The sequence below is a fragment of the Halichoerus grypus genome, chromosome 4 (genome assembly GCF_964656455.1).
Source record: "Halichoerus grypus chromosome 4, mHalGry1.hap1.1, whole genome shotgun sequence".
Classification (NCBI taxonomy): domain Eukaryota; kingdom Metazoa; phylum Chordata; class Mammalia; order Carnivora; family Phocidae; genus Halichoerus; species Halichoerus grypus.
In genome coordinates, this window is record NC_135715.1 from 72,965,546 (window position 1) to 72,982,109 (window position 16,564).

Here is a 16,564-nt window from a genome sequence, read left to right on the forward strand (position 1 = left end):
TTACTAGAAAAGAACATCATGTAATGTGGACTTCTTCCATGTCAAAATGACAACCACTTAATGACAATGACTTACCAATCATAAGAAAAATAGAATATGTTCTTCAGAAGGAAATGATATTACGGTATAATTCTTGTAAACAAATCTCTTATCAAAGTATTGAATAGCTTCAGAGAACATTATCACAGAACGGGCAGAGATCATTTATATGACGTTAAAGGATTCCTTTATTTTAGATACCCTCCATAAACAGAAACACACATCAAGTATAAACACTTGTAAAACTGATTCTCTTAATGAAACATTTCTTTACTACCACACTCAGCTCTTGGCTGCCTTTGGATGCAGAGGTTTAACTCCTGCTAATCTGTACAAGCCAAGGTGGGGACTGATCTGGAGCCTTAGCAGACACTCCTGCGCCTGGGCTCCTGCTGTTGTTGCTACTTCTGCACACCACCGGTGGGACCCACCTGGGTTTTCTGCCTCCTGCTGACAGACTATTTGTGATGGTTTCCTACGGGCCTTCAACGTACTACACTTGGACTTAGCTTTCTTTTTTTTTTTCAACTGGGGATTTTATCTTCATTTCTTCTTAATTTCTTTAACTTTACTCTTTCTCATAGGGAAATCTACATCATGTCTTCACTCTCACTAAAATCAGAATCGCCCTCAGACTCTTCACCGGTTGCAGAGTCTAGTTCAGAGTCGTTCACCCTGCCCCCACCACTGTGGGTCTTCCTCTATCGTACCCTGGCATGCACTGCTGCTTTTCTTTTCCGGGAACACCGTGAAAATCCCCTTCCTCTGGAATCTCACCCAGATCTAAATAATCACTGGTTACACAGCAGTTGGAGATGTGGGGAGACGTCTTCATTGGTCTGTTCACTGTTGCCCATTTTCCTTTGCTTTTATCTTGAGCTTCCTCCACATGCACGGTGACTGTTGGAGTTGCTTCACTGGTAGATCCAGTATGACTCCACGTCTCTCTGGCAGAGCTTTTCATCCAAAGCCATCCTTCTCTAGGGTTTTTCTCTGGTAATGGAATGTCTTCTTTCTGGAGACTCTTCGGTGTTAGGTTTTGGTGTTTCTAGTTCTTAACTCCTCTGGTGTTGTTCTGGGCTTCTTATTTCAAGGTGCAGTTGCAGAAACAAAATTGTCACTGCTGTCAGAGTCCTCAAACTACGAGTAATTGACTGGTTTGTTATGCCTCGCGGGCCGCAGTGTGGCCCCCTCCAAGACTGGTAACGTGCAGCTTTCAAGGTCTTGTTGGCAGCAGTGCGGTTTCAGTTCCCACCCACAACCAGACACTGGAGCTCTGCGCCCCCTGCCACCAGTCCTCCAGTGATTACCAGCCATCCTGGTTCTATTCATTGTTAATATTTTCTATACTAGCCTCCTGCTACATTGACCTACCTGCTTGAATAATCCAAGTTAACCCCTGATGCCAGTTGCGGTTTGTGGTGTCTTTATTAAATGCTCCATTTAAAAGGATGCATCAGTTTTGTTGTTTGTGATTTTTGTTTGCTTTTTAATTTTCACTCAGGACTTCCTCATTCTCATACTCTCTGATTGTGCTTCTGGACACCACTTTGTGGAACAAATTCACTTTGGCCTAGAAAAAGAACTCCATAAGAATGAATTTAGCAAAGGGGTGCCTGGGTGGCTCAGTCAATTAAGTTTCCAACTCTTGGTTTCGGCTCAGGTCATGATCTCAGGGTCCTGGGATCAAGCCCCACATCAGGCTCCATGCTCAGCACAGAAGTCTGCTAAAGTTTCTCTCTCCCTCCCTCTCTGCCCCTTTCCTGCTCTCTCTGCCTCTCCCCTGCTCTCTCTCTCTCTCAAATAAATAAATAATCTTTAAGAAAACAAAGAATGAATTTAGCATGATGTAGTGGAAACAGCAGATGTCTTTGGTATCAGATCTGAGTTTGTTTGGATTTTGACTCTGCAACTTAACAGCTGTGTGATGTTGCCTTAGTCAAGTGTCAAGTTTCCCATCTGTCAAATAGGGATAACAGAGTGGTTGTGAGGATTCAATGAAATACGGTAGATAGAGGTCTTTCCACAGTGGCTGGCACAGATTAGACACTCAAAAAATGATTCTTCCTTTCTCTTTCACTTCCAAGTGTTTACAGACTGGAGGAACGATGGCTTTGAGCTGTCTGTGGCTCCAGGCCTGCTCTGATTTACTCATTCCCTAACAGTCTTTTAAAAAATAGTTCTTTTGAGGTATATTTCACCTACCGTAAAATTCACCTATTTTTAAGATGTACAAGTCAATGGCTTTTAATATATTCACTGAAGCATGCAGCCATCATCACCGAATTTTTAGAACATTTTCAAAGAGAAAGCCCATACCCATTAGCAGCCATTCCCTAGATGCCCAGGTTTTGAATCATCTGTCCCAATCCTCGTTTTCCCTCAAGCCCGGTAAGTTTTAGTGTGCAGTTTTTATAGAAGGCATACACTGTGTGAACAGAAATGCTTGTACTGTAGTCTGGGCTTCTGCGCTCATCCCTGAAAGTGTCCTCTCTAAGGTTACCATGACCTTTTAACCGCCAAATCAGAGAAACGCTCTTTGCTCCTTACCTTATTGGCCTCTTCTGTGGCATTTACACTACTGTCCACTTTTTCTTTGTAGACACTTTGTAGACACTCTTGCCTCCCTTTTTTAGTTTGAAGTCTTTCTGTCATGGTCTCCTCCTGGCTAGTTGTTCTGTCTCTGGCAGCTAGCCCATCTGTTTAAAGGTGGGTGTTGCGCAGCTCTCTGTAACCTTCCTCGAATGCTGGATGAGCACGTTCTTCCATATTTCTACGTGATATCAATTAAATACCTTTATTTAGTCCCTCTTAGCAATTTGCTGTCCCATTGGGATGGAAGTACACCTGTTTCTTTACCTTTCTCTAACAACTTCGGGTTTCCCTTTTTAAATTTATTCTTGCATAAGATGTTAGCTAGGCTCTTTCCCAGCTGTGCACATTCTGCTTGTGTTTCCTCCCCACTTCCTGTTCCTAGTTCATTTCCCTATCAAAGACTAGCTGTTACCCATGTGGATACCAGTGTGTGATATGCATTTGGGGAATTGAATCTTTACCTATATTTTTAGTCTCAAATATTTTTTTATGATCCAGTTTTTGTCACCATTTTTTTATTGAATGAAATATTTTAAAAATGCATTTCTCATTAAATCTGCTTACTTGACAAAAATAATTTTTCTCAGAGATACAATTTTCCAAGATACTCGTCAGGTCCTTGCAGGAACATTTCCCGGAGTGCTGCACAACAATGCAGAAGGAAACATCAGTTGTCCCCTTTCTTAACAAGGCGATGAGAAAACAAGGAATGAGAAAAAACTGAATAAAGAAATTCTATAATGATCTTTCTCAAGAACTTGAAACCCACAGCTTATCTTAGTTTGTGAGGGGAAATGTATTACTTTTACAGTTAAGGGATAGCTTTTAGTTTTCATTGAATTTAATCCTGTACTTAATTTTTAATGAAATTTTAGATTTTTAAAAATATTGTCATTGACCCCACGTCGGACTCCCAGCTCAGCCAGGAGTCTGCTTCTCCCTCTCCTCTGCCTCTCCTCCGCTTGTGCTTTCTCTGTCTCTCTCCCTCTCAAATGAATAAATAAAATCTTTAAAAAAAAAAAAAAAATATTGTCATTGAATGAAGTCTGCGGCGCTAGATGCAAGACCACCACCCACTGTACGCAACCTCTTGGGCCTTTGCCATGCTTTCCTGCAAGTGGCAGAGCTTCAAAATGTATTGCTACTCACTAATAAATGAATGTGTATCCTTGGCCGTGAGAGCGGAAAGACACAGTGTCACTCAAGGTCAAGTCGGGATGCAAGAGCACGTTGTGGAAGAAGTCTGCTGTTTCCACTCCTGTGGTTAAGCCGTTTCACCTATGAAAAAAGGGTTATGTAATCAGAATGTCAGAATAATATTTGCAGTGTAGCATCAACTGTACTGGTATATTTCTAGTACTAGTATATATCTGAATACAGTTTTTTATTGAAGTATTCTTTGAAATACGCACGAAGCCACTGTGCCTTACGCCTTGTTTTAAATTAGCTCTGCAGTGTGGTAGGAACTTCGTTTGAGCGGAGGTTAAAATCAGAATTACGTACTACTTGTGGATTACCTCTTGGTGAGTTTTGCATCGAAGCCATGGCTATTCTGTTGTTGTAGCACAAGCTATTAGTCATTTTTCCTTTCAAATCATCTGGGAACCACCTGATGGTCTCTTTCTAGATGTCCTGGAGCTTCTCATCGGAGACTTGCCCTAGAGAGGAGGAAAACTGGTAAAACTCAGACAGAGATTGAGAATGAAAACGGAACCACTGTAATAGATCTACCAGGTACTTTATCACCTGAAACGGACTGTTCAGGGACAGGCACAGAGCCTGCTGAGCGCAATGTGACGTCGGCGTCTCTTCCTGCGTGGACTGAGGAGCCTGGCCTGGACAATCCCGCCTTCGAGGAGAACGCAGCCACTGACAGTATGTGCTCTTCACCTTGCTTTGGCTTTCATCTCTGTTTGCAAATCAGACATTTCCTTTCTTCCCACTACTCCCTATTACTTTCCCGACATGCGTTTTTTTTTCCTCTGCAGAAAATAATTTTATTGAGATAGGCTTCACATACTGCATATTCACCCTTTAAGTGTACAGTTCTAACAGTTTCCAGTTTAGAAACAGAAGGTGAATCTTACCCCAAGGCTGGTTATCCTTCCCCCTGCCCCTCTTCCGTTGTAGTCCACGAATTCACTGGCCATTAATAGGCTGCTTCTTGTTTGTTTTGAAGCCTGTTGCTTCTTGACTAAGAAATCCACAACATCGAGAACAACAAAAGTAATACCTCAGCCTAGGTGCTTACTCTGTCACGCACTGTGCCAAGCACTTGACATATATTAACTGATTAAATGCTTGTACCAGTACTGGATTCTTTTAACGGTGAGGAAACTGAGTCTTGAGAAATCAATGGTCATAGTCCGAGAGCCAGGAAATGGCTGCATGGGTGTCTGACTCCAAGGCCATGCTTCTGACTATTGCTGTCCTTGATAGCAGCCACTGATCTGTCTGCACGACCCACCAGCAAATAGGGAGAGAGTCTCTAGTCATAGATCTTGGGCATATCTTGATAGTTGGCCCTATGTCTTACTTTTAAATATGATTTTCTCTTATGAACATTCGAAATTTTGCTACAAATCCCAAATTTTCCCGGCCACGGCTATAACACTTTTTCCATCTCCTAATGCTCAGATCAAGACCCTCCTCTTCTTAGAGCTTAATGTGGTTACTTTGTCAACCACTATGGTGATTGTATACCACAGAGTTCGTCTTTTTTTTTTTTTTTTTAATGTACTGCCTTGCATTATTTACAGTTGTTTCATAGGTCAAACTTTCTCTGATCAATTAGAACAAGATGACATTGTCCGTATTTTTCTTTATCAGATCACTGTGTCATCCCCAGTGATCTGATACATAGTGGTTATTTGTTGATTATTTACTGATCACCTTTAGAAGAAGAAGTGTTTTGGTAATCTTAACCTATAGATGTTTTTTGTCATTCTGTTTTTCTTATCCAGTGGTATTGCTTTGTTATTAATCATCTATTAATATAAGTTGATAACTAATGATAGATGATAACTTACTTACCTGAAGATCATCAAAATATAAAACGTTTTTCTTTCCATCTATTTTTCTCTCTCTCATTTTTAACTTGGCAGCTACGCAACAGCCAGTTAGTTTACCAGAAGGCGAAATTACCACGATTGAGATTCACCGGTCTAATCCTTATATTCAGTTAGGAATTAGCATTGTGGGCGGCAATGAAACACCACTGATTAACATTGTTATCCAGGAAGTCTATCGGGATGGGATAATCGCCAGAGACGGAAGACTCCTTGCTGGAGACCAGATTCTTCAGGTATCAATTTTAAATTATTTTGTTAACTTGCATCTTTTTTGCTCTTATTCATAAATTTAAAACTTAGGAAATTGTGGTACTGCAGAACCTGAATTATATAAAGGTAAGTTTTACTGTTTTTTATATGCAAAACAGATCAGAATTTATCTGTAATTTCTCCTCTATTTCCCCAAACACATGGAATGTATTTTTCTTCTCCCTATCTTAAATTTGATCCCACGTGTAACTCAGTGCTTGGCTCTTTGGGCCAGCTGGATTCTTCCTGGCTTGGTTGGCTATTTCAGGGCCACCTTCACTGCTAAATTCTCTTGTCCCCTTGGCTGTATCCCTAGTCCAGTGTACCATCCGTTAGCTTCATTGTCTAACTATCCTTCTCTACACTGATTACTGTAATCTAGAAAAGACAGATCATGCAGCACAAGTTACTTAAAACTTATACCATTCAACTTCAGATAGAATTTAGAAATCATGGCCACCTCTTGCTGGCTGTGGCTCTCAAATTTGCTCTCCTCCACAAACAGCCTGACTCTGCACTAACCCTTGAGGCTACCCTCTCCCTCTTCTCTTTAAGGAGAAAAAGCTACTCGCACAAAAGAACTAGCTTAGGACAAGATGCTGTTAGAGGGCATGTTGACACTGAGGGGGTGGGGATGGCCAGAATTTTACTATCTAGGACGAGAGTTTATGTGAAAATTGGCCTGCATATACAACCCAGATAAGTGTGATACTTGAAGTTAAAAAAAAAATGGATATTTAGGAGAGAAGAAATAGTCATGAATGAGAAAAGGTGTCTTCTAGGAACCCAAGCTCAAGGACTTCTTGCCTCTTTCACCGTTCAGTCCTTCCCCACGGTCTGTTGGTATTCACCCCTTCCGTTTTCCCAGCCACCTCTCTGGTCTGCGCCCTCACTGCTTCACGTCTAACCCAGTAGAATCAACACCCCTGCCTCCCTGCTCTCTGCTCTGAAATCCGGCGCGACCATTGCCAGATTAATACATCTGTGACTCTGCTTTCCTTGGGAAGATTTGACCAGAGGATCAAGTCTAGACTGATTAATCTAATAGGGTCATCTGTGGTCTGTCACCTCAACCTTAACCCTTGCTTTTTCTTTCAGCCATAGCCATTTGTGTATTGCTGAAATGTCATAGGCATGGTGCTCGGAGCTGAGGATATAATTAAGCACAGAAAGCAGCCCCTGCACTCATGGAATTTATAATCTAGCAGAGAAACCAGACCTAGCGATCTCCTTGCTTCCCTCCAGACAGCTTATTCCCACGTTCCAGCCTGTCCCCACTGTGCTGCAGCTTCGCCACCTTCATCCTGAAAGCCCCGCCCTGCCATTTTCACCTGTTCAGATCTCTCCTCACTTTAGGTGCCTACAACATTCCTTGCTTTTCCCTTCACCACTTCACACATCATCAATCACAGAGAAGTATTCAAATGCACTGTCTTTCTATGGTGATTGCCGCCACCTTAATGGTACATATTATGATACAGACCTCCCACTGTGCTGTGCCTGGAGTAAGTGCCCAGGAAGTACTTGCTGAATCAATAAAAGAGTGGATTTGGATATAATATCCTATCGGGAATAGCTGTCTCCTTCATCAGAACAAAACTTAGAACCTCTAGGATTTTTAGCTCTTCAAAAGAAATGTCCAGATGGGGAAAAAAGACAAACTAAGTTCCCAGAGCAGCAAGGATTGACCTTTCCTTTCGGGGCTCCTGGCTTTGCATTCCCATCTGTATTCTGCCTCTTGTAGTATATTATTTCCGCTTCAACACTCCCCTCCTTCATTGCACTTAGTCTGGCTGACACAGACTGAACTTCCAGTGTTTTGTTCTTTACTAAATCCTAAGAGGAAATAGGAGAATACAGGAAGCATAACTAATCCAGCTTATATAAAATCCAGTTTCTGATCCAACCACAGCTAGCTATTTACGGCATTACTGTATTTGATGTCATTTTATTATATTAGTACTCTGAGGTTGGCACAGCTCTCTGGACACCTTACCCTGTATTTTGACACCCTGGTGGCCAAGACCAAAAGAACCAGATTGCCCTTTCTGCAGCTTACATAGTGTTCTTTTTTTCTCCACTTCTGGCCTTTCTGGCTATAATTTGAGTATACATTTATTTTTTTGTGTTTTGTTCTTTGCTACCAGCAGTGTGCTGGCATTGGATATTAACATTTTTACACATTTCTCATTCTTTTTCTGAATTTTAAAGGTAAAAATAAATGCTTTGTTCTTATTTGCATTTCTTTGAGTATAATTGAGGTCAGTTTTTGGGTTTTGTTTGCTAATATATTTCATCTGTAGGCTTTTTTTACCAGTCTGCTCTGGAGAATTGTTTAATAACATAACTGAATCCATATACCTCAAATAAAAATCTAATTATCTGAAATTATTGGCTGTAATTTGGGGAATTAGCTCAAAGCTGTAAATCTGCATTGCAGTAATTCCAGTGCGTTATTATTGTTTATGGAGGCATACATATTAATAACTCTAATAATGGCAATCTAAAATCGAGTTTAATGATTTCAAATTGATAAGAAAACTATGAGCACATAACCTGATTAGTGAATTCACAAAGGGTCTCTCCTGTGGTGGGCCTGACTTCTCATTGGCCTTTGGCTGGTATGCTGGAGCCAATAAGTAAAGCCACACCACTTGTCCAAATATGAAGTATTTATGGTCATTCAAAAGGAAACACTTGGAAAGAAGGCTACTTGGTGTTTTTTTACTACCGGGTTATCTTCCACTTCATATAAGCTGCATAAATAATACTGTGAGCCAATTTGAAAATACCTTAGAGTCATTAAAATGGTTTAATTACAGACCAAAGAGCTAGCTAGCCTGTGCTTTTAGTTTAGCAAACTAAATGCAGTAACAGTGTGTAGCTTTGGTTTTCCCACCTGATACACACACACACACACACACACACACACACACACACACACGTTATTCTATTAAATAACTTCTTTGAAAAGGAGAACCATATACCCTCAGGGCCTTTTGCTGTGCAGCATTTTGAGCAGTTTGAAGAGAAATACTCTAAGAGATTACATCAATATCACTATTAAAAATAATATAAATTTTAGAACATTATTAAGAGTAGGTATTTTCAAACAAACTGAGGGTTCTAGAGGGGAGGGGGTTGGGAGGATGGGTTAGCCTGGTGATGGGTATTAAAGAGGGCAGGTACTGAATGGAGCACTGGGTGTTATACGCAAACAATGAATCATGGAACACTACATCAAAAACTAACGATGTAATGTATGGTAATTAACATAACATAATACTTAAAAAAAAAAGAGTAGGTATTTTCAGTGTGATCTGAGTTGTCAGCGATTTATTCCCTTTTGGTTTTGAAGGAAAAGAATTGCAGTCATGTCTTGACTGCATTGGTACAAAATATATTTAGCTAAAGATTTGGTAGAGTTTACTATGTTGGTGCTATTTTTACAAAATCTAGCAACAGTATTTTATTTGGTCTCTGCTTTCTCTGAGTTTCACTGGCAACCACACATTTGTGAAGGGAAAATCTTCTAATTGTAGGATATTCCACAACCCACATCACAGAGATGATATGAAGCTACATACTTGCACATGGCTATTGCTGGATTTTGGCCAGATGTTTGTAAAGTCATTTGATAGATGAGAATTTAAGATAGAAAAATAAAAACCTAGAATAAGTGGCTTTTTAGCTGAATAACCAGAAATGATGAGTTTTGACTAACAGATCCATGTCAGGCTGGTTTTTTAGGAGCCACCTTGAAGTTCTGTTCTTGACCCTGTGTTATTCAACTTTTTAATCAAGGATTTGGTTGGCAACCAAATGCACAGATGTTGCAAACTTGGGAGAATAGCAAGTCTGTGTGTGATATCTATGATATTTGATGCCTGAATTTTAAAAGATGTCAACAGGCCCAAATCAACAAAATTCAAGTTAGTAGTGCTCAAAACTATCAACCCTAGATGAATAGGAAGGGGGAAGGCCTTCCTTAACATAAATTCATGTGAAAAAGATTGAAGGATTTGGGTGACCACAAACACCTAACCCAGAGCCTGCCACATAACCAATGCTCAGAGAATGTTGATTTCCCCCTCACTGTTGTTTCAGACAGATGAAGAGAGGAATTCTAATTGTGATAAATACTAAGAATTGTGCCGACCCCTTCCTCTGACTAGGTGAATAATGGAAGCTGGGTGTATTTTCTTAGTGATGTTACATGTCCAAGGTCAGTCACTGTACTCATTTCAGGGCCATAAGGTTTAGTAAATAAATGTTCTGTGAGTACTGAGTTACGTTTATTGTATTAGATATTACACTTGAGTGCTGAACACTTAGAGTGAAACTGTAATTACCTGCTTTTCTTTGAAGTAAAAAATCACTGATCTGAGATCAGGTTGTGTATCTGGAATGTCCTTAAAATAAAACTCAGTGTATTTTTTCCAGCTTAAGTGTTTTTCATTTGGAAAAGCCACTTCAATCCAATAGAACTTCGGTTTCTGTTCTACTAGAACTAGTATTTTATTAGCCCTTGCCATATGCTGTTGCTGTCTCTGCATTCTCCTCTTGGTCCTGTGAAATGGAGAGTAAACCCATCTCACCTCTGAGGGGACACTCAGACATCCGTCCCACTAGCACGTGGCAGAACCAAGGACTCTGATTCAACACTATCACTGAAGCCTGAGATGCTAACTGCCGTTCTCTACTTCATGCTAGTCATTGTGAGTGAAGCTTAGGAACTGTGTATTTTCAAACATCTTTGGAGTGCTTTTCTTTGTAAATAATGACTGTGTGTCATTTTCCAAAGTTAGTTTCTTTTGGAAATGGTATATAAACATTTCTACAAGTTGAGAAAATAAAAGATCGTCACACTTTGGTCATAATTCTTGTCTTCCAGGTCAACAACTGTAACATCAGCAATGTATCTCACAACTATGCCAGAGCCGCCCTCTCCCAGCCCTGCACCACGCTGCAGCTTACCGTGCTGCGAGAGAGGCGCTTTGGGAACCGGACATACAGCCACCCCGATGGGAGCTCTCCACGGGAAGAGGTCTTCCATGTGGTCCTTCACAAACGGGACTCTGGTGAACAGCTTGGCATTAAACTCGTACGAAGGACCGATGAGGCAGGCGTTTTTATTCTTGACCTGTTGGAGGGGGGGCTGGCTGCACAGGACGGAAGGCTGAGCAGCAATGACCGAGTGCTCGCCATCAATGGACATGACCTGAAGCATGGGACCCCTGAGCTTGCCGCCCAGATCATTCAGGTACACGCCAGATGTTCTTTCCAAAATGCTCAGCCTTTATTACCGTATATCGATGTCTGTTTTCATAACATGAGAATCCCAGGGATATTTGGTATTTCATGGGGAAATCAAACATGGCTCCCAAATCCTTCAAAATGCACAATAGAATAACTTCATTACGGGTAGAATCCTTTCTGGAAAACTGTATCCCTTTGGACGTTCAGCCTTGCTCTTTACATACAGTGAAGGCTCTACATTTTCACATGGGTTTTTCATTTGCTCCCTGGGCTCCACCTAGGCCCAGACATAAAAACGGGGATGTCCACATTTAACAGGTGAGATAAGCGAAGCTTGAAGGAGCTGTGGCTCCAAAGTTCCTACCTCCTGTCGTAACTTTCCCTCTCCGCTTCAGCTCCATACAAGTGGGGGAAAATAATTTTTTATTAAGAATAACTCTTAATCTCTATAGTGCCTTTTTTATAAAGCATTCAGAGCATTTCAAACACATCATAACTTGTGTTCTTACAGTATATGTACTGTTATTATTAGAAAAAAATTTTTTTTCAATAAGAGCATTAATATAGATAAAGTAGAAAATCATCCAGAGCAGATCTTCCGGTTCTGTAACCTGCCACAGCATTTAACGATATGGGTATCTCCTACAGTGATAAAGCTGAAACAAAGATGTGTGTGGTTTTTTGTTTTGTTTTGTTTTGTTTTTTTTAAGTAAACACAAGAAAATACTCTTACATAAAGGAAAGCATTAACATAATCGAGCATCAGGAATTAAAGTAGGTTGATAGTCACTGAGAAATGTGTATAGTAGACAGAATTGAATAACAAGATTTAAGCTACTGTGTAAGAAAACCCAATCTCAATCCCATTTAACTTACTCCTTTTCACAAATTTTTGGTTCATCATAACCATAAGAACACACACACGCACACACACTTGAGTGCGTGCACGCACACACACACACCCACACCCACACACACCCAGTAGCCATATTGCATTAGGAGGGAGATTCAGGCATTGGTCTCATGTCACAGACTTGAGGTTTAAAAAAATAGGATACAGATACCTTATAATATATATAATATCAAATATAATATATTGCTGAAGTTTCTTTGTGAAAAAAACTAAATCTTACTGTTTTAGATTCTAAAAGTAACATGTACTGCATGTCTAAAAAGGAGACTAATGAAGAAAAAATACAGAAAATAAAGAAAGTTAAAATCACATTCAATCTAAACTTCATAAGAAAGCGACGTTAAGGGGCACCTGGGTGGCTCAGTCGTTAAGCGTCTGCCTTCGGCTCAGGTCATGATCTCAGGGTCCTGGGATCGAGCCCCACATCGGGCTCCCTGCTCAGCAGGAAGCCTGCTTCTCCCTCTCCCACTCCCTCTGCTTGTGTTCCCTCTCTCACTGTGTCTCTCTCTGTCAAATAAATAAAATAAAAGTCTTTAAAAAAAAAAAAAAAAGAAAGCGACGTTAATGTTTTGGAGAACATCGTTACATTTTTCTGTACAGGCCTGCAAATAAATAGATACATATTTACATAGATACTTACACGTGCACTCATCTTGCACATTCTCAGTTTGCCAACCTTTCTTTATGTCAGCAGTGTTGTGGACTTCTTACCCTGAAAATAGACTCTTCATGATAGAGCTGTATAGTAGGCATGTTGTACTAAAACTTATTTAATCATTCCCCTGTTGACAGACTTCAATGTTTTGTTTTCAAGTTTAAGACATTTTGCTAAACTTCCCTCCTGAAAGATCATACCAATATATACTCCCAGCAATAGGGCATGCCACTTTTTTATGAAATACAGGTGTTGTCATTTAGGCATCTTGCATTTTTCAAAATCTTGACTTTTACAGAATTCTTTTGTTGTATTTGAAACCCTGAAGTGTTAGATGTGCTGTCTATTTAAAACTAGCCTAAACCGAAATGTAGAACCATCGTTTAAAGCTTATATGTCCACTTCCATCACATGCCCAGAATTTTGTCTTTCAGGAAATCAAGAAAGATCAGGGATTTGTTTGTTAATGTTAATGGGTTTGCATAAGCAGCAGCCTTCCAATAAAGCTGAATTACTGATTATAGAGTATTTGGTGGTGGTGAGTGTTACGCAATAAAGCAAACAATTCTGTACATTGAAATGGGATCACAAAGGGGCTCCTCACCCTTCACACTGTGTGATCTAATAATTGGAAGTGTCAGGATCTCAAATATCAGGATTCTAAATGTTCTACTTTGGCATTTACCCGTTAGATCAAGTCCCCAGACTCTGGCCACATGTGAAGTGTTACTCTTACAGTTATTTTGAAGAATTATCTGAAACTGGTTTAATGAAATGCTTGAATAAGTAAATGATTTTTAATAGGGCCTTAAGATTGGTTATCACTTGGGCCCCTGGGTGGCTCAGTCGGTTAAGTGGCTGCCTTCGGCTCACGTCACTCCTGGGATCGAGCCCCACATTGGGCTCCTTGCTCAGCGGGGAGCTGCCTTCTCCCTCTCCCTCTGCCCCTCCACCCTGCTCTTTCTCTCTCTCTCTCTCAAATAAATAAATAAAATCTTTTTAAAAAATTGGTTTTCACTCATTTTCCAACTTGAGAACTGAAAATGGAGTGATTTCTTAACATTATTGACTATAATCATGGGGGAGGGTTCTACTTTCCACCACAGCTTCTTGAAAGCAGGCTGTCAGATTTTACCGTAGGAATAATAGTAAACTTGGGAACTTGTAGTCATGACCAAGAATCAGCATCAAATAGATCGGGGCTGTACATTAAAAGCAAAGATAAAATAGCTTTAAAAAATACAATAGATGTGAATCTGTGTTTCAAATATAGATCTATAAATACAGATAATGGACCTCTAAATTCAAGGTGGTAGTCATAACCTCTAAAATAATTTAACATAACATTTATGTGTGTGTGCACGTATGTGATATATATACGCACACAGTATGCAGTGTATATAAATACTAATCTCGTTTTACAGGACCTTTGTTATCATTCTTTTCAGGACTGTTTAAGCTGATATCCTGTTTTTAATTTAAACCTGTAGCAAGCAGAAACAAAGCTGTACATAATTTCATTGATTATCACTCTCAAAGTAGCCACCCTGGAATTTATTTCAGAAGTCACAAAGGGTTCTAATCCAGTTTTGAATCAGTTCTTCCTTTTATCTTCTTTCCTTTGCTCTCTTTCTCTCAGTGCCAAGGTCAGTCTTGCAGGGGAAAGAAGTACGAAAAGACAGTTACCCTTCAGTCACCCTTTGACTGCTTTGCTTTGGTTATGTCCTTGGTATTTCCAGGGTTAGGGAAGGCCTACCCAAGAGGCCTGTGTGTGGGTGTTTTAACTGCAGAAGTTTTAAAGCTCCTGAAATGAACTCCCTCCCCCCCCACACCCAGCAGGTGTCTGCAGTCACCACTCAGGTGAGGCTGGTACAGTGATGATAAGTGCACTGAAAATTACACTCCCTATAATTTTCTAAGTGAGAAGCATTATTAATGACTGGTGGTTATGTATGTGTGTTTTCTCTAGGCTAGTGGAGAGAGGGTGGATTTAACAATTGCTAGACCAGGGAAATCCCAGCCTGGTAACCCTGTCCGAGACGCAGGAGCTCAGAGTAGCAGCCAGCATCATGCACAGCCGCTGTGTAACAACAGACCCAGCTCACATAAGGTGAGGCGTTGTGTTTGCATGTTTTCATTCATCTACCCTCAAGGGTCCTCGTTACAAGCCGGTAAGATTTAAATGAGGGCTGTTACTCTGTTGGAAAAGGTGCACTCAAGTGTTTGGGAGGTGAAATGTGGATTGGGCTGCCTGGAGAGTCACTGTGCAGTCTCAGTTCCTCATCCAGTAGGGGTGGTTTCTTAATAAGAAGTTCCCTCTGCCAGGTGATGGAGGAGAAGTGTTTGATCTTCTAGAAGAACTTCTTTGTTTGGTCCTCCTTTAAAGTGGGATTTATCTTGGTTTGCTCATTCAAATGTAACAATTGGTTATGTGATTGAAAAAGCATAACGAAGACAATGATCGACAAGTCCATACTTAGCAGTTGGGCAGGTTGCCCACAACAACAGAATTCTCTATGTGAATATTAAGCATAAATCATACATTCTGATAGGGTACATGCAAAGCATGTAAAGCATTTCTCTTTATGTTATAGCTTATAGGAATACTACCCTAAATCATTTTAAATTCCCTTATGTTGAGCTTTTTGCTGCATCTTTACTATTTCACCACTTTTATAATATATTCCTAGGTCATTTATCTATGCTAAGAATTTTGATTCTGTCTCACTTTAGATGTAGAAATCAGTAGAAATCAAAAAACTGGTACTTTACTGTGTTCTCAGTATTATTTACTTCATTTGATCTTTCATTTGAACTCAACTTCCACTAGGCCAGACATTTTAAAACAATGCTGTTTACCAACTGTGTGAAAATTGCACATAGGAAACTTCCTATAGTTTTTAAGTAGACCAATAAATAAGTTTTTATTTAGTAAAGCAATTTAATTTTACTTAAGGAGAATGACTTTAGAAGCTCTTATTTAGCTTAAAGTGGATTCTTAATGTAAGTACAATTTGAGAGAGTACCTCTGGAATGTCACAGGTGCCCAAGAAAGCATCGCTTAAAGGCACAAGTGTTTTCGGCCCATTGGGTTTATCTGGTTTTCTGAGCTGAAGTATAGACTTGTCACTGGTCTTTGGTTCAGTTAATACTTCTAAGAAATTATAACCACAAAATTGTTCTTATTTTTGAACAGAAGATGAAATGTGTGAAGGAAACCTCTAATTTTCCTTTCACAATGATGGCTATGAAAAGCAGTTATTGTTTTGAAAAGGAATTTGAATAGGAGTTGTTCATATAGCTGGTCCTTGCTTTACAAGTTACGTATATATACATATTCCTAAAGAATTATAATGTAAGGCAAAAGTTGATCATTGAATCTTTTATATCAATGAATTCTACAGTAATTTGAAATATGGGTGTCCAAAGACACTATAATTTTAAGACATTTTAAAAACTAATCATTTCAACATTCATATAGAGAACTGTTTATCTCATTTTATTTGTTTTAGGCACATTTTTTCTTTTTACTAATTCTTATTCGTTAATTTTATGTGGCAGTGTTTTAAATAGGAATGCTGAATTCTTATTCTAGGTACTCTACAAACCTGATTGGTTGGAACAACCACATGAAATGTACTTTTAAGCATTAATTTAACAATTTAATGTTAACATATAGCATTTGTTATGCCAAGTCCTGATTTAGAAAAATAAAGGTCTCCTAGGGAAAACAAACACAGATTCACCAAAAGAGCCTGTTCAGAGGATAATCATTGTTAAAAA

General features: G+C 39.7%; 1 protein-coding gene across 6 annotated transcripts in view; it reads left to right on the forward strand.

Annotated features, from left to right (window-relative positions):
• The window catches only part of LNX2 (ligand of numb-protein X 2), a 78,364-nt gene that overhangs the window by 49,813 nt on the left and 11,987 nt on the right, over positions 1-16,564 (forward strand). For 5 of the 6 annotated variants that reach the window (XM_036077037.2, XM_036077038.2, XM_036077040.2 and 2 more), the window contains 4 exons: positions 4,262-4,509; positions 5,739-5,938; positions 10,849-11,217; positions 14,751-14,891. In XM_036077037.2, coding sequence (XP_035932930.2) covers positions 4,262-4,509; positions 5,739-5,938; positions 10,849-11,217; positions 14,751-14,891 — 958 coding nt within the window. The remainder of the gene's footprint in view (positions 1-4,261; positions 4,510-5,738; positions 5,939-10,848; positions 11,218-14,750; positions 14,892-16,564) is intronic. The other variant, XM_078070537.1, reaches the window with a different exon arrangement.